At 41.7% G+C, this 27,242-nt stretch overlaps 1 protein-coding gene across 1 annotated transcript; it reads right to left on the bottom strand.

Moving 5' to 3' along the window:
• Window positions 1–992: 992 nt before the first annotated feature.
• pla2r1 (phospholipase A2 receptor 1) lies at window positions 993–27,137 on the bottom strand. Its single transcript, XM_047580623.1, has 30 exons — window positions 25,554–27,137; window positions 23,325–23,705; window positions 23,069–23,242; window positions 22,032–22,196; window positions 21,781–21,894; window positions 21,290–21,439; window positions 20,830–21,024; window positions 20,568–20,731; window positions 20,366–20,476; window positions 17,132–17,244; window positions 16,883–17,052; window positions 16,589–16,797; window positions 15,369–15,514; window positions 14,961–15,045; window positions 14,739–14,874; window positions 14,621–14,656; window positions 13,377–13,537; window positions 12,026–12,090; window positions 10,959–11,050; window positions 10,737–10,873; window positions 10,022–10,139; window positions 9,663–9,802; window positions 8,068–8,209; window positions 6,676–6,911; window positions 4,916–5,096; window positions 4,661–4,795; window positions 2,679–2,801; window positions 2,426–2,602; window positions 2,163–2,198; window positions 993–2,009 (listed from the first exon to the last, which is right to left on the bottom strand). Exons 1-30 carry the CDS (start codon window positions 25,693–25,695, stop codon window positions 1,792–1,794), a joined length of 4,452 nt encoding a protein of 1,483 aa, XP_047436579.1. The 5' UTR covers window positions 25,696–27,137; the 3' UTR covers window positions 993–1,791.
• Between the last annotated feature and the right edge of the window lie 105 nt (window positions 27,138–27,242).

The raw sequence follows: 27,242 nt of genomic DNA, 5'->3' as shown, positions 1-27,242 counted from the left end.
ACGTAAAGGTTAAATTCAGACATGCAACATCAAACACTCTAGATGATATATATATATATATATTAGAATTATGATAGTCAGTCACTAAAAATCCTTAACTATTAATCAAGATGGCCACCATCTCCTCACTCCTCACCTTAATCCAAAATCGATACCTGGATATATGCCAAGACTATACAGCGAGGCGCAGCGTTCACTTTAATGGTACAGCAAAATAGCAAAGTCTACAATGCTTTAATTTTGAAATCTGCCCTTGTTCCGGTTTTGCCATGTTTTCAGTCGGGGCCGTCCCTTGGCATTCCCTGGCAGCCCAGATACTCTGCTCACTTCACGCCCACTGTAGTGAAACACACACATTCTGTATTTTTCTGCTGTGGAATTTCCCCCAAACACAAGCCCATTATCTCCAACTGTATTTTCCTCACAAAAGCTATGGTTTATTGTTACAATATACAGCTGTTATGAATTATTAATAATTAAAAATCCTGTTGTCAGATATTGTTGAGAATCTGCCATGAGCCGCGCAACACTCATAGCTTTTACTGAGATCAATAAAACACTAGTAGGCCATTACTATACTATTACACAAAAGCCCACTAAGTGAGCATTGCCCTTTGACAGTAGATATGATACGTTAGAGATCATTTTTTATTATTGAACCTACTCGTCTAATCTCCTACATTCAACAAGGACTAAATTTGACCTGCTAACTTCTAATAGAGACAACAAAAATCAGCACCCTCCCCTTATATATATGGGACATTAATCTGAAAGGAGACGCCACAATTGGAAGCATGGTACCTTTGAGTATACGCCCTGGTCATCATGTGTTTATATTAGCAGAATTGAGATTCTTTCAGTTCACTTATCTTGCGGGCAGGAAATAACCAATTGTGGTCATGCAGGCTGAGGAGAAATACTGTATTGGACAAAACAGCCTCTCAGCCGAACCCTCCAGTCTCCTGTTTGTGTTACATAACAAGACTCAAGAGTGAGAGTGAGGAATTATACAACCGAAGTTCAGTTTATTAAAACACAAAATAAAACTGTGCAACATACGTCTCATAATTTGCTTTGCATCAGCAGGCAATACTGAACTTTAAAAAAAAACAATAATAAAAAATGAAATATTCCAATCACCAGTCAGGCCATACACATCATTACAACATCTTCTGGTATTAATATACAGCATGAATGCATAAGACAATAGACGTATAAAAAAAAAAAAAAGTAATACTGACAAAACTGTTTTACCGCGTGTACAAATCCGGCAGTTCCTGAATTCAGAACAAAATATACAAAATTACAAAACAATCGGGCTCTTTTTGGTGGCACAGAGAGCTCCCTTTGAGCCTGACAGCTTCACAAATCACTCGATGTAATACTGTTTACCAGTTATAGAAGAATAAATCCTCATCCTGCAGGATTAAAATGGGCATTTTGAGTTCAGGACCTCTTTTAACCAAGCTCTCTAGCATCCCTTTGTTTAACATTCCCCTTTATGTCAAACAACATAAATTCAACAGTGTCAACACGAAAAAAATAAAAAAAAATAAAATAAATGTATGCATGAACTTTTGTCTCGTCTCAAATGAAAACCAGACAGCAACTGGGATCCTTCAAACACGTCCCCAAGAAAATTTAGAAGCGAATGTTTGCAGTCATCATCTCACCACCGTCCTGAGGAATCAGCATCGCAGCTTTACAGTGTCCTGTGGCGTTCGTACCTGATGGCGAAAGACGCTCCGGGAACAACAGGGACCTTACAAATGTGGCAGGAGACATTCAGTGCTATTCTCCGGAGTGAGCCTCCAGGTCGGTGATCAGCACGTTTCCGTCTGACTCGGCGGTCTGCGATCTGGTTTGCCTGTAGTAGGCGCTGCCCAGAGTAGGGAGCCCACGAAAACATGCGTAGTTCCTTTTGTACAGAAACAAGGTCGTCCCTGCCAGCAGGGCAAAGATCAAGACAGCCACCAGCACTCCAGCGATGTTGATACCACTATAGAGACCTGAAACACACAAACACTTTCAGGAGGCCATGCTTTTGGTGAAGTGTGTGGTGAGAGAAACCTTTTATGTACTTTCATGAAACAGTTCAAACATACTGATATGTCTGATATAACACATATTCAGTCTGAATAAGGATTTTAAGTGCACTTTACCATTTAGCGGTTCCACCTCCACTTCAGTAATTCCATCTGCAAAAGAGCACGCACATGGGAGTTTGGCATAACTTATCGTGTATCATCTTATTCAGATGCAAAGAAGAAAGTCTACGCTGACAAAGCTTGAGCCCAGGAAATGCAATCGTGGCCGACGTTCTGAAAAACTTTGTAAAAATTTCGGTGAACTGCACATCCTGTTTGGTAAAGTGTGGGTTTATCCGAAGGGCCTTGTTACAGCCGCAAACCACGATTCAGCCTACCTGAAATTGTTTTGCAGATGAAACCGAGCCTCTCTGTGCACTCTGACAAATGCCATGCCCCATCAACCACTCTGGTGCTAACGCACGTATTTGCAGTCAGCTGCTTGGAGTCCGGGGCCTTGTTGGGCCAGTTGGTGTATTCCATCGGCGAAGCGTCGACCCAGGCCATAGAATCAGCTGAAAGCAGATTGCGCCGTTTTAATGAAACGTGACTGCAATGATCGCAGCATCTGTGTGTGTGAAAGATTCTTACTGTCAGTGTTGAAGTACATCCCCAACCACAGGGTCTGGTGCAGGAACCCCAACGACCAAAGCTGCTCCAGGACAAAGCGATTCTCTGTCTCACTCTCAATAGTCAGGACATCTGATGTGTTGACTGTAGATCAACAGAAGCATAACAAACGCGTTACTATTGAGCGGTTTAACCTAATTACATATTTTTTATACTTATTTCAATTACTAAAAGGTCAGAAAATGTCCTTTGAGTAAGTGGGTTTGCCCATTTCTCCAGAATACCTGGAACATTCAATATCTAGCAGTTATTTACAATTTATTATTTTATTATGTCATAAGAGTGTAACAACCTTCAGGGAGTGGCGCGAGTGAAGTTCCCGTAAAGCGACCGCACTGACCATAAAGTGCAAAGTCTCAGCTTTCAGCCTTGGAATTTGAACAATAGCACAAATTAACCCAGTGTTTTTCAATTCCTCGGGACCCGCTGCCCTGCATGTTTTTGACGTTTCCCTCCTCCACCACACCTGATTCAAATGAATGGCTCTTTATCAGCTCAATGACGAGGTGATCATTTGAATCAGGTGTGGTGGAGGAGGGAAACATCAAAGACATGCAGGGCACTGGGTCCCGAGGACCGGAACTGAGAAACACTGAGTTAAAGGAATAGCTGATTGTAATCTAACCAGAAGAATGTTTAGGCTGCAAATTGGATTTAATCTTTGGGCAAAGGCACTGCCTGTAGTCCTCCTGAATAGCATGGACTGTTTGGTGTGTTTCTTTTGCTGTTTGTTGTTTGTCTTTCAGGTACCTGGCTGGTAGGCGGAGCCCAGTTACGCTCACTGGAAGCACCTGGCCAGTCTCCCAGTGGATGGCCTTTTAAGACCTGGCTGTCAGCTCTCACTCGCTCTTGCTCCATCCTGATGGCACCATATTTTTGTTTGGTTGGCTTTGGCCTGGTTCTTATTTATTTTACTCCAGCCAACGCCTTATACTCCAAGAACATTCATCCTTCAACAGACACACTGATCAACAGTGATATCCTCAACTATGCAGCTCGTTTTGGTTCATATTATTTATCCTTGTTATAAATAAATTCCTGAAACTTTGCGTAACTGTGTATCTCCACTTTTTGTCATGACAATAAGCGCTAGCTGTGTGTATTCCTGAGCCTTAACTCTGAGTCCTGGTATAAAAGTGAAGAAGCATTACTCTTTCAGAAAGAGTAGTTCAGCAAATAAATCCTGTAATATTTATGTGAACTACCTTAGAACATATGTCTTCAACAGGGGGGTCGCAAAATCTTTGATTAGACATTTTTGATTTTTTTATTTTTTTTTATTTTCCCCCGTAAAACTTAAATTTCTTTAAATTAAAAATTAAGGGGAATCCAACATATTTTAGTAAAGAGATAAACGGAGGCAGAAGATGTTATTTTTCAATCAGCACTTCACTGATTCAGCGATACAGGAGCTGTCTCAACAGGTCACCATTTCACACTAGCTGAGACCTGTCAATCTAAGCTTCCTGTACACAGTAGGCCCCGCCCCTGTCTCCGCTGAGCCAATCACGAGGCCCCATATTACACGCTGATTCTGTCAAGTCCCCATGTGAAATCCAGAAGCACGCTACAATATTAGCAGAAGAGCAGCTAACAGTGCAGGTCTATTCATCCAAGGTTAGATAAGTTGTGCGCTTCTCGTCAGGGTCGGACATCTCACTATCTGAGAATCTGTCAATTTCTTTCTTCTTTAACACATACACACACACCAGTTAAGTGTGTTTATGTCCGGTGTGTTTATGTTTGCGGCACTTGCGCGGCCACCGTACTGTTGCACATGTTTGAGGTCACCACTTGGCCTGAAAAAAATTGAAGACCGCTGACCTACATGTTACATTTCATAGAGCAGAGAAACGCAACAAAAACAGCCAATTCTGTCACTGCATGTTGAACAGATAATACAGCTAATGAACGTTGAGCTAAACACCTTGCTAACACCTCACCTTTATTCCTGCAGTACTCTCTTGACTCTTCAAACGTAAGCTTCTCCACCACCGGCTCAAAGTTGTAACAGCCATGTCCAAATTTCACCCAAGTGGAGGGACACGTCTTCTCTTCAGAGACAAATTGTTTATTGCCTGTGAGAAAGGCGAGGAGAATGGAGTGGGTATTTTCACACATTTTCTCATGAATAACAGAAACAGAGGAGAGTGTTGAGTGCGAGGATTTTTTTTTTTTTTTGCTGAAGTGGCACTGACTTGGCGGGGGAACGTGGCACAGGGCTCCTGGCAGCAGAGTTTCACAGTCGGCTCTCCGCCAGCCTCCGTTCACGTCCATGTACACACACTCTCCAGTCAAGAACTCGTCATCGTCGTCGGCTGCGTCCCAGTGTGTGTACACTGTGTCACTGCCATCTGACCACTGATAGTTGATGCCGCTCTGCAAAGAAGAACTTCACGTAAGTCAAGAAGCTACTTGAATTGTGCACGCATGGTGTTTTGTTTACAAGAAACGACTTCAGGTTAGGTTCTAAATAATCTATTTTATAAGCTGTTGAAAATTTCTCTCATTTTGAGTGGAAGAAACAACTTGTGCTTTGGTTAAAGATACTCAGAGGCGGACTCCATTAAGCAGCAGTACTCATGGTTGTGTGGTACAACGTGAAGGCAAGTTCATGGGACAGAAATTTTAACAAAAATATTTGTTAAAATAAATATTTGAATCCAGATGAGTGTCTGCTGCTGCTGCTGGGAGAGTTTAGAAATAGAACATCTAATGTGGGAAAAAAGAAAACCGTCAGATTCATGAGAAACAGACGTAACTATGTAAAATAAACTAAAAATAGACATTAGGGCCATTTAAACAAGGTTTTGGGGTCATTTGTAATACTCTCTTCTGTACTTCAGACATATTTCCCGATCCTAAAATTTAATTCCAAGTCATTCTATTCTGATTAGAAACTTACAGTTGAAAATATCAAAATTTTCCTTTTTACAGCAGGTAATTAAAGCTGGAATGTGGGACTTTGACACACACCAATTAAATATCGCATATTTGCCAGTAATTCACAATAAACTGGAGTGATGAAATCTAGTGCCTGTGGCTTTATATTATCACTCTGGGTCAAAATGTATTGTAGTGAAAGAGGCGAGGAGCATGGCTAAGCATGTAATGGAAAAACTAAGGAAATATCCAAGGGCAGTGTATCAGTGTATGAAGCTTGAGATAAAAAAAAAGAAGGAAGGATTCCAGTTTCATAAACAAAGATACGTACATGAGGACAAAAACTTTATCAAAAACATTTAATTACGCGTCTTTTCCACAAATAGTGTGAAGAAATGAGAAGTGGCTCCTTTCAGTTCTTTGACTGGTTGGGTTTCATAAAATCCCCAGGCGATGGGCCAAAAATATATTAAATTTTGCCTAAGTGAGCAAAATATTACTGTCTTGGAACTGTGCAAAGTTTTCTACAAAATACTTGAGAGCACGAGTGCGGTACTTCCCAGAGCACACGTGACAGGGTGTTTGTGTAATTACAATCACTGCCATAAGGGGGAGACAAAGCTCATGTACTGTAGCTTTAAGTCTTGTCAGTGAAGTAAAAAAACAACAACAAAAAACAATGTTTGTGACGTTTTAGACAACCTGTTTTTATAATCTGTTTATTACAGGCATGTACCTGTTACCTGTACTTCATTAGTGTTAATAAATTAGTAATGTTAAATGAATTATTTTGAGAAATGCAGTTTCTAACCGTCTGTTGGTTAAATCGGGAGCTATGGCCACTAGATGGTAAGAGTAGCTTAGCATAGCGTGGCTATTTGCTAGGCTAGCTATTTCCTTCTATTTTTAGTCAGTAGTGTAGATACCTAACCTTGATATTGCTGCACAGACAATAGAGTGGCATCAGTCACCTCCACCTCAAATAATAAAGTATTTCTTTACAACAAACTCTGTCAAACGTGATATATACACGGAGCGGAGGTACACAATTCATACTGGAGGAGCAGATACATACGTCTTGACTATACAGTCCAATCCAGTGGGGGACTGACAATCTGTTGACAAGGACGGTCAGGAAAGCCTGGTGGTAGGCGTCTGTGACGCTCACCAGGTCTGAATCATTCTCTATGCACATGTGCATTGCGTCGTACCAGCTCAGGTTACCAGACACGACCTTGTAGCTGCGACTCCTGTACTCGATATTATCAGGGAGTGGGTGGTGATAGGAGTGTGTGGGGGGTTTGGATGTATCTGTAACGAAAAAAGACAAACAGGGAGACTTGAGATACCAGCGAGATAGATCAGAGTGGTCACATTAGGGTGTTATCTGGGTAATGCGCAGTTAAAAGAGGAAGACAAATCCGTCAGTCTGAGCATGCATGAGTCATTACTGTAATGATGGCAGTCCATCAGCAAAAGGGCGGAGCTACCGAGGCAAATTAACAGTTTCCGGTCTTTGTGCGAGGTAGTCAGTGCTTTGTGACTGTAGTTTCATTTTTACTGACACAACTGTGTGCAGACATACAGCGCATTTAACAAATTTTGATCACATCAGCTGCTGTTTTCTGGTGAGAATATGCCTCCATTAAAGCCACACTGAGCCATTTATTTATTTTTTACTGAGAGGTATTTCTGACTTTGATCTAACTGTTCAAATCAGAGATTGGATCTTCGTTTGTTTGGGATTTTTGTTGTGCTAAATAATGAAATCAATACATTAGGATGGATGATCTGAGCGCACCTGATAATCTTGTGTGCCTCTGTTCACCCTGTTGCTTTTGTCTTGGATTCTCTCTATGTTTGAAAAGGAAACATGCACAGCTACATCTGTACAGAAGACACACACTTATTACGCAAAGTTTTCATCACCTTCACCCTTTTCCCATCATCTATGAGACTAATATATGTACTCCTGCAGCTTCTTTGTGACTTAATTACTTAAGTTTTTGAGAGGATCTAGTCTTCTTCTCTATAATAAAGAATATATAGTATAAGTATAATATATTCTAATATAAAGAATATAATAAAGTCTCATCTAATCTCATCCTCTACTGCTTATCCTAAGGGGAATATGATGAAGTGATTCCCAAAAATGCTCAAATACACATTTAAAGTCACGAATCAAAAGCATATTTTTAATTTTTAATCAAACAGAAGAAGGGGCTTGGTTTACCAACAGTGATGTGACTGTCAACTGCCAGTGTGATGTTAGAAACCTGTCAGTACTCAAGACGCAACTTCGAGAAGACAAAGAAAGAATAAAGTGCACGTGTATAAAAGAAGTCTTCTCAGAGCTACAGTGGTCTGACAGCAACAGAAAAAGAAAAGTGTGCTGAGAAGCGCTCAGAGGAGCAGTGTAGGAGTGACAGAATAAAAAGCAAACGCAGGGAAACTCAGAGGGCTTTACCTTGAGGTTTTTGACAAACAAATCCGTACCCACTCTCGCTGCACTTCTCATCGTACCACTTCCCCGTCAGGTGGAAGTTGTGGTTGTTGGACAGAACGGTGCACAGAGCTTCGTCTGTAAATCCGCCGAGCCACTCGTCCTCCTGAGAGTCGATGAGAGTGCACGTTATGTGTGGACATTTAAAGGTGTGAGTTCTCTCACTTCACACTTCGTTACAGTTATGTAACACTGCGGGCATTGTAACCACTATAAAGGTTGTCTTGTGCAGAGATAAAATTGTACTGTCACCTGCAAACAATTTTAATTTTCGCTCCGTCCGGAGCAACAGACATAGAAGTTTGTATGTCAGGTGACCATATGTTGGATGTCTTGTTTTAATTATTATTATTTCTTAGTAAAATGGCAAAAGTCAAAGTTTTGATGCAACATTTTGTTTTTTGTTGCAGTTTTGATTCATGTCTCTGACTATCTGCTCCGTAGCATTTTAAACCCCTGGCCAAACTAAACGTGAGTCATCGGACATAATTAAAAGAAATGCCTATACATTATGCATCCCTATGCATTGTTAATTTATCACATAAATTGGGGATATTGTTGCAATCAGACTTTTTTTATTTGGAACGTCAAAGAGAATTTAAACTTGCTAGGTTGTTATTCTATTCATTATTCAGTCTCAAGTTTTTCCATCTGGTGCAGATGCCTAAATATTTCTCCTTGTGTTTAAAAGCACAATAAATTAGATTTTATGTACTGGGAGAGTAGTAATGTTACACTAAATTATCACTTCGCATAATGCAAATAGAGAAAACAGTGTAGCAGTTAGCGAGGCCCAGTTCAAGACACGCGAGCGACGCAAGACACGCAAGCGACGCGCGTCCATTCATAGTATAAACAGTGGACGCAAGACGCACGGGCCATAAGTGAAATGCGATACACCACTCAGACACCAGGGGGCAGCAGCAAGGTATTATCTCTATGAACGGGCTCTTATTGTGAGATACCTTGATTTATTTAAAGCTGTATTTAGTTTGCATCTTTATTTTTGAATAAGTGAGATTGGGTTAGAGATAAGTTGCTCAATCAGGAAAAACACGGGAATGTTCTTACCGTGCAATAAGAGACAGTGGCACACTGCTTTGCTATGCTAATGTGCCCTACCAATTTTTTTCCATTCTGTTTTTGACACATTCTACACTCTTTCCCATCCCAACAGCAATTTCTATACACACACTGACACTCTGTGTCAATCTTGTATGACAGCAGGGATGTAAAGTGGATGTGCCCTCACAAGCTTGCATGGTTTCTCCGCCTCTCCCGTTATGTTTGTGGTTCATTAGATGCGTTACATGCATTAGCGCCTTCCATAGTGACGGATTGTATCACACACATCATTGTGTTGCGTATTGAAAAATCTGCCTGCGCATCATGGCGACCAATGCGCCGCCAGGCGTCACGTCACTGCGTCACTCACATTGATTATGAACCCGGCCTGAAAGTTCGGTAAATCCTACTCCTTATGGGCACTATTAAAGAACTCTCCACAAACACGCATTCTAAAAAAAATATGTGTATAAAAGATTAACCGATTAGCTTACAGTGAGATAGCTCTTTGGTTCAATTGGAGACCAGTTGGTGTAGCTGATTGGCTTCCCGTTGGTCCACTTCATGGTGTCCTCATCTCTCAGACCGATCCACACACCTACCGAGCTTCCTTGTAGCAACATGGTGATGTAGGCTGCAGCAATGATGGTACGTCAACAGAAACGGGACAAAATAGAACTGGTATTAGCATCAGTGAAAGAACAGTACATCTAGTTTGAAGTGGTTTGCATACAGTCACCATCAGAGGGCTTTACTTAGATTAAGACTTCAACAGACTTTAATGATCCACAAGGGAAACTTCTTGGTCGCAGTAGCTGTAGTTGTGGTTGTTAGAAAAACTCCTTTCCTCTACCTTGTTCAATCTCATTTTCTATGGCGACCAGCGAGCCTTCAAATGACGAGCAGATGGACTGGGCATCTTTCCAGCTCTTTCCCTGCTTTGGGCTGTCGGGGAGGTGAAGCAGGAGACACTGCCAACACACACACACATCCCACTCAAAACATGAATCACATTGTGAAATGCAAATCAACATCCCATGATCACTGGTCCTGCTGTAAGAAGTTAAAGTTAAAGAAGCCCAAGCATGTACCAGTAGGTAATTCCATCTGCTGCTCATGATTAAATGTGAGAAATTAGGCAACGCTCCACAAAGGAAACAACATTGTTACAGTACAAAGATACTGAAAGGTATAAATATATATATAAAAAAATAACTTAACAACAACTACTGCATGTTTAAGGACCCAAATAAAAAGATTTTTTTCTATTATAATAGTTTAATGCGAACAGTTATTCATGTGAAAGAAAACTAGATTTCAGATGAAAAATAAAGTACAGTATATATTAAGTATTATAATAGTGCACTATAAGTAATATAATGATTTTTATAACAAGAAAAAAAAGGTGTACTTGGGATTATTCATCCGCATGATAAAATAAAAATGAATTTTTCTGCCATTTACTTGCATCAATCATGAGACGTTCACCAGCTAAAATTCAAAAGCCAAAAATCTCATTTTTGAGGGTTGATCTCATAAAGTGTGCGTGTGCAAGCATTTATCTGCACCTTGTGTCCAAAGTACAGCCACTTTTCTGGACATCCTCCAATGTAGTGCGGCTCCCTGGGGGTCTCCACCACAGACACAGTTTTCCTTTTGCACACGTATCCGTGGAGGTCGCTGCATTTACTCGTCGACCATTTCCCTGCAAAAAAAAATACAGAAAACGTAAAAGTAAATTCCAACGATGCCGTGAATGCACAAAGCTGTGCGTTTCTGCGTGTGCTCACCTGATGTAGAAGACATAGTGACACACATCCCATTTCTCCTAGGACTCCTTTCAGCCCAGTTCTGAAAGGTTACCTCTGTCTTGTCGCTCCACCTGCACAAACAAAATGCAACATTAATTTAAATGTGTTACAGCCCTGGCTGTTGTTTTTATGCGTGTTACTGATGCCAAGCTGAACTAAATGAATGTGAATGAGTTTTATATTAAAAAGAAAATCCTTTCTCATGGACAGCTGTTGACCATTGACCATTTGGTGGCGCTAACCCTTCAGTCAAGTGCTATCAGACCAGTGCAGAAAAAGAGAGTTTAACTTTATTATTAAATCAAAAGAGTGCAGCTACCTGACGGAAATACGACCTTTCTGAATCTCATTTATCCACACATCTCATGCTCGTACCAGCCACTGTAAGAATGTTTTTAATGAGAGGGGAACTGGAGCTATGCAGTAGCAACATGTATTAACTAAACCTGTTACCACAGGAATTTGTCACATTTTATTTTTATGAATTGGATTTCCTTGTCTTGCAACATCTCGAATTTTACGATTGTTTCCACTCAAGCTCAAAAACATTTGGATGGAATCACACTGTATCCTTTGCTGTATGTTTTGTCCCAAACACTAGAGCGTTTTCCACCTAATCTGTAGTTTGAATTCAAAAAATCTATAATCTGTGAAATCTTTTTCAGTCTAGATCAGGATTAGTGAAATTTATCTTTACATAAAAGCTCTGCGGTGACAGAGTTAATGCATCTAAGTAGTTCTTCTTAGAACTTCTTAGAGGTTAGTTCAGGTGTTTTTCCTATATTTTCACTTGTCATTGCAATAATTTACTTTATAATGCAGGCTCAATTTCACCAAGTTTGCAAGATGAGATAATTTCCTTTTTCCAAATACCAAACCGCGCACTCATATAACCTGCAGGACTCAAAACACTTGCCTGCAATCTGTAATATGTTACGCAGCCGTTTATGAAACAAGGTTGCTCTTATGAACTGAAAACAGTCGGAACAACCTCGGCGGAACCGTGGTGGAAACAGGAAATATTTAACAATCTCCAAAACACTCACATGACCTCCTCTCCAGGCAGCCCAACGGAGAGGCCAATCCACCACTCGGTCGGGCCCAGGGAGAGCTGAGGAGACACAGTGGATGCAACACAGATTATTTTCCAGTCCTCACACGGCTGGAGGATCAGCTTTTTGGAACCTCTCTGTACATTCAGTCAGGTTTCGGGTTTCTTCCTAAAAAGCGGCCTTTTTCTCACTCCTGAGGTGTGCGTCACTTGAGTTTGCGTGAGAAGAGAGCGTGTCAATCGTTTTTCACTCCTTGAAGAACGGTTCCACTGGGCTGTTCAGTGAAGAGTGAAGTACATTTCTTTGGCAGTGTACTCGTGCGTGTGCTCCGACTTGCTGAAAACAAAAAGGTGTTTATGTCCAATGCTCCTGATGTGACTGTAATTTGATGGAAGGAGTTTTAGCGCTAGGAAAAAAGCAAACATCTGCAACACTACCGGCACGAGTTAAAAATAGCGACCACTGCAGTTTCTAAAAGTAATACTTGTATGTCACAAGCTTCAACATAAAAATGGATGATTTCAAATATAAATTGTGTTTTTTTAAATAATTAAGCATCATTATGAACATGTGTTTAAAGGATATCATCATTTTAGCTATTCCACAGAATTCCTATTTTTCTTAATACTTTTTTGCATCTGTAGATTATTTTCCTCCATAATTGCTTTTAAAATCAAACAAAAACTACAATTACTAAATGAAACATTTCCAAAAACAATATTTTGATAATTAACCTCCTGAGACCCGAGCTTTAGTTTGAGATGCATTTTTAATTTCTTCAGAGTATTTGGGATCAGTAGGACCTGGGAAGTATAAAAACTAATCATCTTTCAACAGTAAGTAGTCATTTTTGAAAAAAAAAAAAAAATGACTGAAAAAAAATGTCCTCATATGTGGACACAGGGATTATTATATTATTTATATTATAATAAAGTCACCAATGTGTAAAGCTGTTTCTTTTAATGCCTTGGCTGAGAAAGAAACAGAACTGTGAACAATGAAGTCCCAACGTCCTCAAACGTGTACTTGCTAATTAGCGAGGTTGTAGCTCGTTGCTATTGATAAAATTTGTTAAATTTGCAGGTCATATCGGACTGGAAACGTTAATAAGGATAAATACATAAGTTTTAACCATAGAATTTGATGGGGGTTTGTTCCTCATCCACTTTTGTCCTGTGATCGTCTGTAGAATGAATCCGATGAAATGCCCGCTATCATGATTTCTGCCACCAGATGGCAGACTAAAGTATCCACTAACGAGGACGAAGGGTTTAAATTAAGCAAATAGATATTATATTACACATCTGTACATGAAACTTTATCTATCTGTGCAGTAGGAACAGACCCGGCGTAAACGCTCCTTCACGAAGTGCATCTCCTCCTTGGAGTGAATGGACAGCAGGTAGGCTCCCATCATCTGACAGGCCAAGGAGACGGAGTTCCAGTCGAAGGGCTGCTTGGCCAGCAGATACTCAGCTCCACGGTAAAACACCCAGGGCTCACTCTCTGTTGGGGACGACAATTATGTTTACAAGTCATATTTGTATCTTGACTTACATGATTCCATGCAATAATGTTATTTCATGTTTTACTGACTCCTAAATCTCTAGACATAAACACAATAATTTGAACTGTTTGTTAAGCTGGAGCATGTTTATGGTGACACAGCTGAAGCAGACACTAGTCCAAATTATGATCTAACTTTGTCAGTTCTATACAACAGACCAGACCCACAATTCAGACAAGAAAAAAAACACGTTATCCTATGGAAGCCCTAAGCGGCCAGGCATTCATACATATTATTTCCTCCATTTTCCCGAGATAACGGGTTAATTTTCTCTGTTTTCTCAAGATCTCAAGTTATTTATCTTGAGAAAACAAAGCTCTGTTTTCTTGAGATCTCCAGAAATTCTCCAGAACCTCGCAAACATTAAAGCACAAGACAAATGGCTCACCTTACAGCAGACCTGTTACATTAAGCTATTATTTTACCGCATTATAGTGTTAAGTCAGCATGACGGAACTCTCTCGAATTAAATGCATCAAGTTCTTGAGAAAACAAAACTTTCATTTCCCGAGATAACAGAGGAAATTAACTCGTTATCACAGGAAAACGGTAAAATAAATAATGATATGTGAACGCATGGCCACTTAGGGCTTCCGTATAATTAAAACCTCCAATCTGATGGAGAGATTAAGAAGGGACCCCCTACATTCGTTATGTGTTCAATAATAAACTCAGCATAGTGCTATTTAGAAATATATCATATTGCATTCAATATTTACTGAAATATATTGGATTCGTGTTAATATGTATTTTAAGAAATTTATTTGCGGGGGAAAATTAAAAAAAAAATACATATAAAAAATGTCCAATCAACCAAAGAAATTGCGACCCCATGTTTGAAAACCTATGCAGTAGAGTAACGCTAATTAAGTTTTCTGCTAAGCCAGTTAGCAGTCCATCAGAAACCTTTTGCACACCAATTTTCCTGAACTTTACATCATAAACAAAGATAAAATATCTACAGGGCCACCATCAATCAAGGTGTGCATGTCAAAAGCAATGAAGTAACAGGGTTTACTCACGTTCAGTGTACCAATAGGGTTTTTTCAGTGTATCACCTGCAACATAAAACAAGGTTTTTATATTGAATATGATGCACTAGTGATGTGTGTGTGATAGTGAACACGTGAGGGGGTTTACCTCTGGCGAGCTTGCAGATCCACTCGTGTTTGACGTCACAGGGCTGTGGTGTGAGAGCGTCGGTTAAATCACTGTACACAGCACAGTCCCTCCTGTCGTCCTCTTCATTTTTATCTTCGATGAAAGACGTCACCACCTACACGAAGACGTGCACGCGAGAGAAGTCATTAATACTGCACATGTTCTGAGTGGACGCTTCAGTGAACATCGTTGTGTACTTACAGGAGAACCGTCAGTCCACCCCCAAGCCCCAGGATATTCAGGGTCTCTCTTATTTAAACCCACCCAGAACCGGCGACCCTCTGTTCTAAAAAAAAAAAAAAAAAAGAGACGCAGAACACACACACTGCAACATAAATTCATACGAATCAAGTCTTCTGAATATTTAACATCTATTCTTCCAAGTTCAAACCTGCACATATCTATTATTAAAGTGTTTACTGTCTTGTTTTTTACCACATTATTTCCATAAATTCCAACAGATTGTCTTGTCATAGACCACATCTTCTCTTCAAACCCTATTAATTAAATTCTGTATTTGCTGCTCAATGCAAAATAAAACCTCAACCGATTAATTTTCCAGTTCCCATAAAAATCCTGCACTGAGAAGCCCCACAGGGCTGTACCAACCCTTCAAACATGGTACCGAGGAGGTGCTTGACAAACACCTGCTCCTCATAGTGGTGGAAACTGGCCAGCTGAGCGCCGAGGGCCTGGCAGAAGAAGTCTGCTTCCACCCAGGCGCGCTTCATCAGGACTTTCTCATCGTGGAACACCTGGAAGAGCGAGACCTCGGGTTGAACAGGCAGCAAACTGCAGAAATTATGTCACATTTATACGTCCTGATATAGACCCCTTCACAGTTTGTAAACAATGTGATGTTTTTCGAGGGGCGGGGCTTAACTGGATGCCTGATCTCAAACACTATAGCTTGTTAGCATATTGCAATGGACTGTTTTGGCACTGTTTGGAGGATTATTGTTACTGTTTATTTTAAAAAGTTGACTCTGACCGATGGGACTATATTCACCGACCCCGACACTCTCCCTGACTGGATGGACAATTTGACCAAAGGACGACGCAGAGGGGACAAAGTCTGGTCTGTCTTTATCAAGTCAAGCCTCTCCAACAAAGATATTACAAGACGTAAGTAGAACCACTGTGGATAGTAAATGGAACTTCTGCATCCCTGAAACACGCGACGTTGTGTTACCTCGAGGTTAGCATTAGCATTAACATGTAACAAGAATCCCCCAAATAATGATTAACTTAAGGTAATTTCAGTCACTATTTAATCTAACCCATGATGTTAGCCAGGCTGAAATTGATGATGCATTACATATTAATGTTATCTGAAGTGTGTGCGTTGATTGTCTCACTCCAATCCTTTCTTTTAATCGCCAAAGTCAAACCAAAGTTGTGTACAACTGGCAGTGGCTGGTATATGATAAAACTTCAAGTTAGTGTTTTGAGTTTGCAGTTTTTGCACCAAAAAACTACAGCAAGCCGACATTTTCATGGATGAAAGTGACAGTGTTTGCCTCAAGCTTCCCTCTGTTTTGCCTCCAGCTAACATCATGACGTCACAGTGACGTAGGCCATGAAAGGGTCTATAGGACGCAGTCCCCCGCCAGGAGGAGCAGGTGTAGAAAATGAGCCAACAGGTGGCATAGACTGTGGTTCGGTAAAACAAACACCATCACATTTTCAGCTGATTACGTCTTATTTGCGGATGTTAATAGAATTCACAGACTGTCTTCAGCAAAAGAAATAGTAAGTAAGGAAGAAAAGTTCAATTAATGGGATCAGGCATGTGAACATGTCGGAGGAAAATATGAGGATCCTCAAACCTTAAAACAGTGGAGCAACCCTGAGTGTGATTCCCACCCTGGGGGACAGGGGGCGTAGGCATCAATGTGGTGCTCTGGCAGCTGAACGTCATGGTAGTTGCTGATGCTTTGCTTACAAACTGACAAGGCCTTGAACAAATTGCAGTCTTTCACCTCCCAGCGGCCCAGAGCAGGTCCACCTGACATAGCAACACAGCCCCCGGCGCTGACTAAGGATGGAAGACGATGGAGAGAGATTAAAACATTGTGCTTATTCTTTATTAGCAGGCAAACATATTTCCAACAACATCTTACCTGGCTGGTGTTTGTTCCAGTTGGTGAAGGTGAGAGGCAGAGAGGAACCGTTGTGAGGAAGCCAGCCGTACTCTCCCTTCTTCTCCTGGTCCATGATGCCGATCCAGTAGTACAAGCTGCCGTTGGCCCCACTCTCACTCAGCAAGCTGTTGACAAACGCCTGCTCAAACCTGTCAGTGCCAGGAAGAAGTTTGGACAGGTGAGGAGACAGACTACGTAGATGAATAAATCATTTGCTCAATAAATCACCTGTTTTCCAAGGTAAGCAGAGGAGCCTTGCAGTAATATCCCTTCAGTGCGTCTTCGTAGCTCTGTTCATGACTAGTCACCATGTAACAGGAATGGCCGTGTCTCTTCCAGCCCTAAATAAAACGAACAAAAGGATACACTCATTGATGTTACAAACTACAAACTACATCACACCAATATCGAAAAAACTAATGGTAACAAAGGACATCTGCCGTGTTACATGTGTCTAAACCAAAACGTTGCCCTTGGAAGTTTAACTTTATTTAATTTATATAGCACCTTAAAAGCAAAGAGCATTTGCACCAAAGTTCTCCACATTCAACACATCATTGGCAACATGTCAAATATAGATCAGCATCAGCGTATCATGAAATAAAAAGCTATTAACACCCAGGGTGATCAGGTGAAGAAATGAAAACAGATCAAAAGCTATTAAAGGTCAAGGAATAAAGATGGGTCTTAAGGTTCTCCTTAAAAGCCTCAACAGAGCCAGAGCTTCTAATGGCTTCTGGCAGGCTGTGGCTTGAACACGCCGCGAATACAGGGGCCAGTGGCCAGCTGGCTCATTCATTCTATTCTCTGAGAGAAACAAAAATAACTTAGAGGAAACCAGTAGAGCAACTATTAGCCAAGACTCTAGGAGGCTAGGATGAGTTGCAAAACCATTGTTCAGATCTGATGAATCATGCTGATCAGGTGGTCTACAATTTATTCACTGCAGACAATTATGTCATGATGGATGAAGATGTAAAACCAGAGCAGCTTTCTGTATGCCCTTTAAACTTCTCATTCACTTTTGCCACTTTCTTTCTTTTTTTTCTTTTGCACTGGTTTTCTGAGCTAAACAGCCAGTCAGAGAGATTTATCTCACTAAGCTAAACACGCTCACCGACAGCTTCGACAATGGAAACTGGTCGGCCGTCAGCTGGGTGTGTCAAGGCAGTTTCAGAGGGCACAGGAAGATGGAGACACACACACAAAAATCACATGGCATCTTTTCTTTATGGGAGTTTTGCCCCATTTGCTTTGAGCTTCAATGTTTCATCTATTACAAACTGAAATGTCCGTAGATACACAACTTTTAACACAAGTTAATGAGGCTCACCAAATAGTCTCTTCATTCTGCACCATGTGACCTCTGATCGTGAAACTACAAACCTAAATAGTAGAGCGCAGTTTATAGTCGTATCACTGTGTATCAGTATTTCTGTGTGTGAAGGAAACCATCCCCTCTCAGCTATTTAAATCGTAGGCAAGTGTAGACAGGTTCAGGTTTTCAGATAATCCAGATTTCAGTTAAAATATTGTCTCCAGAAAGTTTCTGGTATCAATCAAAAGGTCACAAGGTGTCTCCATAGTGCCAGATTTTGTATTACATTTAGCGCAAATCACAGTTAGCTTAGAAACCAAATTCTTACAGGAAAGTATCTTAAACCTATCCTTTTGACATTTGTACCAAACCTCACGAGTCCATCCAGAATATTATTCAAATATCCGTGAAATAATATGCAGGTTTGTGGGTGTATGCAAGCGAGTGAATCGAATGTTTTGACAAGTGGTGTAAATTTGCCTCCCTCCTTTACTCATATATCCCATCTAACCCCCAAGCCTCTTTGTACTCGGGATCCAGAGTCTTTGTGCTAACATTTACAAGGCAGAATTCATACCTGTCTTAAAAACTGGATAATAAAATTCCTTCGTCTTGCCTATGGAGTCATTTTAAGGACAAAACATTTCAGGCTTCGCCAGGTATGACCAGACCAAAGTGGAAAGCCTAGTTTTGTTTGCGTAAGCCGTGGCAGGAATCATCAGAGACTGCTAGAGCATGTCCGCTTATGTCGTACCTTCAGGGTAATTTTTTATTTTTTCGTGTTCCAGGGAATGAAGTAGCCTGATGACTCAGGAATCTGATATTCTTCTAAACAGAGTCAAGGAGCAACATGAATGCCAGACAACACGTCAGCAGTCGAGTGAATCAGCTCATTGTGCTTCTGAAGGGGCAACATGCTCTGAAGTTGAACTGCAGCGGGCGTGTGGCTCTGTCTGATCCTTCCCTCTATGGAGCTATTGTAACAGTCTGAAAGCACAGCGCATAGCAAAGAATCTGCCTGGCAATTTTAAAAGTAAGTCACCTTTTCTAATAAAAAAGCTGGTAGTTTTATTAATACAGTGCGGTTGAAGCATTGGAATTTCTGGTCACCAGTTCAGCATATTAGATTTTCCTCCAAACAGGAATTCGGCTATTTAAGGAAATGTAAGGATATATTCTTTGCAACTGACATCAGGCATTTTTCTTCCCTTACAAAATACACAAAAATATCCACTGATCAGACATAACGTTATAACCATTGACAGGATAAGTAAATCTTGTGACACTACAGGGAAACCTTTGGACCTGGAATTTATGTGGACATTCCTTAGACATGTACCACTCACCTAGACCAGACCATTCACACCCACCCCATAGGAATGACACTCCTTGGTGGCAGCACCCCCAGCAGGATGCAGACACACACACAAAAACACTTTAACCAAAAAAAAAACAAGAAAAACAGCACAAGGCCTCAAAATTCACTAGATCCCAAACTGATCAAGTATCTGTGGGATGCACTGGAACAGGCCTGATCCACAGAGGCCCCTCCCCTCAACTCATATGACCCAAAAGCCCCCCCGCCACTAACAACATCCTGTTACCAGACACCACAGGACACCCTCAGAAGGCCCATGTCTATTCTCTGATGAGTCAGAACTGTTTTAGAGGCACAAGGGAGAACTACAAAATATTAGGAAGGTGGTTATAATGTTATGCCTGATTGGTGCAATTAATCTTAACAAGGAAAAAAGCAAATTAGAGACTCTAATAGATTGAGGATCTATCTCCTTATTATGCCATGTTATAGCTCTGAAATTATTAGATTACACATAGTAGTTGTTTTTTTTTTCTCCAAACATTCAGCTTTGCATAATACACAACACAATACAGCATATTAGGAAGGTGGTCATAATGTTATGCCTGATCGGTGTATAATTAATTACTGTTAAAAGAACCACTGTATCATTAACAAATACCACAACTGAACCATTGGGAACCACCTTGTGCTTGTAGAATTTAGATTAAACCAGAAATGTGTCAAGTTTTGTCATCGCAGGTTAAGATTAAGTTTTCCTCAGTCATGTGAGGTTACCCTGACCTTCTTTACGTCGACGTGTGCGAGTGTATTTGCGCATTCCTACCTCAGGACAACCCTCATCCCAGGTCCCGCGGTGCTGGACCCGATTCTGGCTTTCGTTCCTGCAGACGGCAGGTAGCCGCTCGTCGCACGGCGCCAGGAGCCAGTTCCCTTTCTGTGAAACAGATCAGCATTTTACCCTTACACGGAGGAGCCCTCACACTGGGCATGACACTCATCAGCAGTTGCAGGCAGAGAACTCCCACCTTACTATCCACTTTGGTGCAGAGCGCCGTGTCCGTCGTGTTGTGAAGAGGCTGGTACTGGTGCCAGAGAGTGAGAGTTACCGGTGAGCCATCAGACCACTCAACAGCTAGAGAGGAAGCCTGTTTCCAAAGACCAATCCACACCTCCACCCTTTCTCCAGAAACTGCAAAAAAAAAACAAAAAAAAAAAAGGACACACCGTTGCATTCAGACACAGTCAAAACAGAAAAACACGCCATCTGTATTGCATGATGCTCCTTACAGTTAGCTAAGAGGTTGAGCAGCATTTCCACCTCAGACATGGAGCGGAGGCTGGTGACGTTTGCCCCCAGAGAACCACAGGCCCGGGAAGACTCCTCCCAGCTTCCTGCTTCCGCTTCTTCCAGCACCCGGTAGCAGAAACCATTATGAGGCCACCAGCCATTAGCGCACTCAGTGTGGATATACTGCCAGTTCTCTGAGACGAGAGGAGAGAATAGAGGAGAGGTGAAATACACACCAGACATTGTTATGGTCTAGCTGCCAGCAGTGGAACGGAGAGGACGGTCGCAAGATCACCTCCCAGGTGCAGAACAGATGTTGAAACCAAGAACTACAAAAAGAAAACATGACATTACAACAATTCAAAACTATTAATAATTCTAATATAGCGTGATCTAAGGCACCTCTGGAGATGAGAGAAGCGGTCCGCATGTTTGCCGATGACGCAGTGTTTTTCTCACCTAGGGGTTCAGCTCTGCGTGTGTCGTTAGGCGTCTTTTTGCAGATGTACGGCAGAGCAGACTCACAGGAAAGACTCTGCCAGTGAACCTCGAAGGCCGAGTTGTACACCCCACACTGTCTGTTGTCCTGCAGTGGGCTGGCAGGCAGAGCTGACGGGAACAAAGCAATGGGACGACATTTTTTTTTTCATTATTTCGTCATTGTTTAGGGTCTCAGATGACTCCCAAAAGTAGCTATTATAAACTAAACCTTTTCATTTTGTATAATTCATCTGGTATTTATGAAACTGTATGAACTTTATCTTCATAAACTGTTGCATTTGGTGCATTAGTGAATTCATATTCTCGATGCACACTTTACAGTGAAAACTACAACAAAGCACATTTCAATTTGTCAAAAATACTTCTGAATAAATAATATGATATGTACATTAGACTCTTATTTGGATTGTACACACTGCATATATGACAGCAACGAAATAACCTGGTACCTGTGGTAAAATTCACCAGTGATAAAGGCGCTCCGTCAGACCACTGCCACCCTCGTCCGTCCTTAAGATGGTTCAGTCCAATCCACACCATCGCGCCAACACTTGCCAGTCGGTCTGCCACAAAATGCAAACACTAATCATCCACAACTCTGATCTGATGTGAGATGAGAATAGTTTAAGTGGTATATATAGAAGGCGTTCACCCCCGTAACCTTTACGGCCTCTGTATATGTTTCCTACCGGATGCCTACCTCTGATGTACCTGCGCTCTGCCAGGCTGGTGATGCTGAGCAGGTTTCCTCCCTGGGCCTGGCAGGTTGACTGCGCCTGACCCCAGGTTAGGATGGTGTACAGGTTGAACTGGTAACATGCACGCAGCTCCTGGTTTGACTCCCAGAAATGCTCACAACTGGAATCTAAGAATAAAAGTATCTTTAACATATGTGGGTTGCACAACTACAGTCGACTGTTATGTGATGAAAGTCGACACAGGCTAATTGCTGTGTGATAAAAACACAACAGAAAGTAACGCTTTGCAACAATGACATCTATATCCTCGACCATATGCTAAGAGCAGACAGCTCATGCGCTACATGCCAGGAGCTGCACATACGTACAGCCTGTATGAAAACAGGCTACACGCCGTCAGCAGCATTTAAAGGTACTCCACATGAAGGATAGCTGTTTTAAAAAAGACGCGGCACTACTCTGTGTACTGCAGCTAAAGGTTTGTTTGGATTGTTCCTCTACTAGAGTAAGCAGATGTCTTTTCAGATAAGTGTGCATTATAGTAGTACTGACTTGTCACGGACGTACGGGCTTCATCTTTAGTGAAGTATTTCCACTGCCAGTTTTGCTACGACTGGGGTTCTCATTCATAAATTTAAATGCAAACCAGGTGGACACTGGATGCTGGAATTTCCCGAAATTGAGTTACAGTAGGACTATTGTAGAGCTCTGATGTTGGCTGATAAGGCCCGGCCAGGTTCACAGTCTACTAATTGTTTTATGTGAAAGAAGTTGATAGGGTTAAGTCCAGGTTTCTGTACGTCAGTCAGTTTCTTCTCACTGACCTTATAAAGAGAAGTTCTGAAGATCAGCGCGCTGCTGCTATCATCGCCACATTAGCAATACCTGACTTCATCTAACTCAAGCTGCAACTTCTGCATTGGCTTCCTTTTTCAGTCTCAGAGGCAGCCCCTGGTCCACACATGCACATTCATTGTATACTATACTAATACTCCAGTTCCTGTCTTACTCTCTTGCGTGCCTGCGTTCCCACTTTTACCTTGCACTGGACAAAAGCCCCATCTTTCGGCCTCGTCGTAGCGAGTGGTGGTAGCACACCACGGAAGATGGTCCTCACGCCCCTCAGTTGTACACTCAAAGTACCATTTGTTGTTGTATTTAAAGGGAAAAGCACATGGCATTCCATGAGCATTTCCCAATAAAGTGTGGATATCTGAAAATAACACAACCAGACAATTATCCTGTGCAGACAAGGCCACTACGACGATGGATGTGCTGGTATGTTTAGCATTTACCTTCATATGGATATGAGCAGGGGCCCTCTCTTGGGGTGTTGTACCTTTTCCACTCATGGTAAATGTTTTTCTTCACCACCACCAGGCGCCCGGACACCGTCACCTTCCAGTGAGACGCCCCGTAGAGCATGTTTCCGTTGCAGCGCCACCAGAGCACGGGGAGGGCCATGTCGCACTCGAACGTGCCGAGCGGCTGCGTCGAGTCCGAAATGTTGAGGCCCAGGCACGTGCTGGTGCCCAAGTTGAAGAGGCGATGCCGCGACACCCATTTCCACAGCATGCGGCGCGTGGGACGTTCGCAGTCCTCCAGCACCAGGTTAGAGCGGTCCACCGTGATGCAGCGTTTCAGCGGCTCGCTCTCCAATATAAACACACCTTTTTCTGGAGGGGGACGAGGGGAGGGAGATGAGATTAGCACACATGGAGGAGAGGAGCGGAAGAAGTGGACGCGAGCAACTGAGCTGAATTAAAGTAGAGGACGAAGTGTTTCGTGCGAGCAAAGAAGGTTAGATTAATATACTTTATGATGACTTAATGCCTCAGTCAGCGAGAGGGAAGTGAGAATATGTGCACTCTTCCACTTTATTTAGTTTTTCAATATCTGACCTCCTTTTTTTTTTTTAGATGTCTCTCTATTAAAATGATGAAATAACCCAGCTGGATAGAAGGCCTGAGAGAGCCCCTAGTCTTTAGAAACAAACTGAAGTCTCCATGCAACTGGATACTCAAACAAATAGAGGACGCACTCTGCATGTTTACAAATGACAGTGATTAAAACATGTCGTGCAATTACTGTTTCCTTCATGTTACCACTGCAAAGTGAAGAAAGAAAAAAAAAAAACATTAGCTCAAGTTACCAGATCTGAATGCATTATTCAAATAGTTGAATTTAAGGACAATTTATGGCACACAGATGTCGTTCCACTGTGTTCCCACAAAAACAAACATATAAACACGTCTTTCTACATAAACGCAATTCAGATGTGTATCGGAGGGGGAGATGGGGAGGTTAAGTTTAAATGTATGAAATGAAAATTTTGATACGCTGGGGCTGCATTTAATACTTTTTGTTGCAGATAAATGAGTTGGCAACATTTGAAAAGTAAGGATCTTCACGTGTGAGAAGTGTGAAGACCAGAGAATGTTTTTTTATTTATTTATTTTTTACTGTAGGAATGAACCAATTACCAATACTGTCTCAATGCTAGTTCAACATGCAGTGATGTCAAAACAAAGAAACTCCTCAGTTATTCAATGCTGAATGTTTGGAGTTTAAAAAAAACAACAACAACTACTACATATAATCTAATAATTTCAAAGATATTACATGTCATGTTAAGGAGATAGATCCTCAATCTAGTCTCCAGACTCTAATCAGCTTTTTTCCTTATTAAGATTAATTACACCAATCAGGTATAACATTGGGACCACCCTCCTAATATTGTGTGTCTCCCTCGTGCCTCCAAAACTGTTGTGACTCGTCAGAGACTGGACATGGGCCTTCTGAGGGTGTCCTGTGGTGTCTGGCTACAGGATGTTGTTTGTCGGGGCATTTGGGTCCTATGACCAGTTTGGGATCTGGTGAGTTTTGAGGCCATGTTCATGTTTCATGTTTTTCCTAAACTGTTTTTGTGTGTGTGTGTGTGTGTGTGTGTGTGTGTGTGTGTCAGGCTGCATCCTGCTGAGGACGGCTGCAGCCATCAAGGAGTATCATTATGGGGTGGAGGAGCCCGGTCTGGTCTAGGTGGGTGGTACATGTCTGAGTGTCATCCACACCAATGCCAGTTTCCAAAAGTTTGCCAGCAGAGCACCGATTTATCACAGGATGGTCAACGTTATTTACTTCTCATGTCAGTGGTCATGTTATCCCTGATAAACCTGACCACATGTGTCACATCACCAAACGTAACTATACTGCCCTAGTGGTTTATCACAAGCAACAAAAAGAGTTGGTATTGTGAGCCTGTTGCAGCAGTGGGGCTCAAACTGTGGTCACTACGGGGGACCTGGGGAGAATTTAAGCGACTCTCCAGAAAACTATTTCCACCAACTTCACACAGAAGACAGAGTCGGAGAGAGCACGAGTCTTCTTCTCCTCGCGCACAGTTTCTGGTCCACTTACATAATTCTCTGTCAAATGAAATTAAACCCCTAAAACAGCGTGCCATAACGAGCTGCGGGGTGGACTTACTTAGCATCTAATTTTAAACGCCAGGCGACTGGACTTACTGTAAAACTCCACGAGCTGTTTTTTCTCCAGGACCTCATCGTCCTCCTCGGTGGCACAAGACGCGCAGGGCAGCGACGCGGTTAAACAAATAATCGCCACGACTGCCACGGAGGCGACGCAGCGCAGGGACCGTGTTAACATTTCGACGACCACGACGACGACGACGGCTGGATGCAGCGGCGAGGCGCAAATGTCCGCTCATACCGGGGCTCCCAGGCAGAGGCGGACGGTCTGTTTAGGGTTCGCTTTTTCTTTTCTTTTCTTTTCTTTTTTTTTCTCTCTTTTTTTCTTTTTTTTTCTCATAGAAAAACTTTGGCCGAGTTTGGGTTTTCAGCGGGGAACCAGCGACGTCACGTCTGACGGAGGAGCTGCTGCTCTCCGGCCTGAAAGCTGCATTCCTGCCGCTCCGGTCTGTTTTCACTGAGAGCCACAAGACTTTATTTAGACCCAGGCAGAAAGCTCCAACAATCAGACACCACACCAGAAAGACACTGAGGGGGATAGATAGATAGATAGATAGATAGATAGATAGATAGATAGATAGATAGATAGATAGATAGATAGATAGCGAGCATTTGTCATCTGTTACTAATTTCTGACTCACTTTCTGACTCATTTCTGATAAAAGCAACAACTGAGATAGGGTTGGGTGGTATGACCTAAAATGTATCACGTTTTTTTTTTTTTTTTTTTTATTCTGTCGGTATCACGGTATACACAGTATTTTTTCCATTTATAATCACATGTTCTCAACATTTCTTATTGATGGAGAGAGGAATTAATGCAGTAGACTGACTAAGGATGGACTGATTTTTTTCTCATTCATGAACAGCCAAAAATTTAGGTGACACTTTTGGGGACAGCTTTAGCCGGGTGAGGTCATCCGAAATGGGGACTGTCCCCAGAAATCTGGGCCGTCCGGTCACCCTAAAAACAACACACACAACTGACATAGCACCTTTTTTTTTTTTTTTTTGTTGGCAAAAGCCTTCTTGTTCTTCTGCTTCATTTTTTGGTTCTTTCCATCTTCACCACATCTCGCGCGTGTTTAGAAGCACTACTTTCAAAACCATCCAGTCTGAAACAGTGTCTCGGTATTTGGTAAGAACCGGTATACCGCCCTGCCCCGAGGTATAAACCTGCAATTGTAATTTGCCGTTGCCGCTTAACGTCCAGTATGTACTTGTACAATTTCATTCTTGCTAGTCACACTGTAATTTTGAGTCATCTAAAACACCATGGGCCATTTTTAGATGCCCTTTGCTTCTAAAAAATGTCATTACGAACCTAATTTGTATTTGTAGAGGCTTGCCATGATTACACCATGTGACGCGCACACACTTGCAGACCACACACCGTACGTACAAAATGGTATTTTAGACTATCAATTAATTACACTTTTGAAAATAAAATAGTCGCACATTTAATTTTAGAAAATAGCTTTGTCTGAGAAAACATTCAGCATGTTATCATTCAAAGTACAGCAAGCCTTTTTGCTTAATAAGCAGAAAAAGCAACTATCAGTGCTTTTGGACTTTGTGTTACAGCTTTTGATACAGTTTTTATAAGCCTTTATGAGGCAGGCTCCAGATAAGAGGACCTCCTACACATGTTGATAAGAGAAGCTCGTTCCAAGCCAACCAAATACACACATAATCATATCATATTGTACACTAATGGCAGCATGG

The sequence above is a fragment of the Mugil cephalus genome, chromosome 3 (genome assembly GCF_022458985.1).
Source record: "Mugil cephalus isolate CIBA_MC_2020 chromosome 3, CIBA_Mcephalus_1.1, whole genome shotgun sequence".
Lineage (NCBI taxonomy): Eukaryota > Metazoa > Chordata > Actinopteri > Mugiliformes > Mugilidae > Mugil > Mugil cephalus.
The sequence above is the reverse complement of the archived record's forward strand: the minus strand, read 5'-3'. Positions and strand labels throughout refer to the sequence as shown.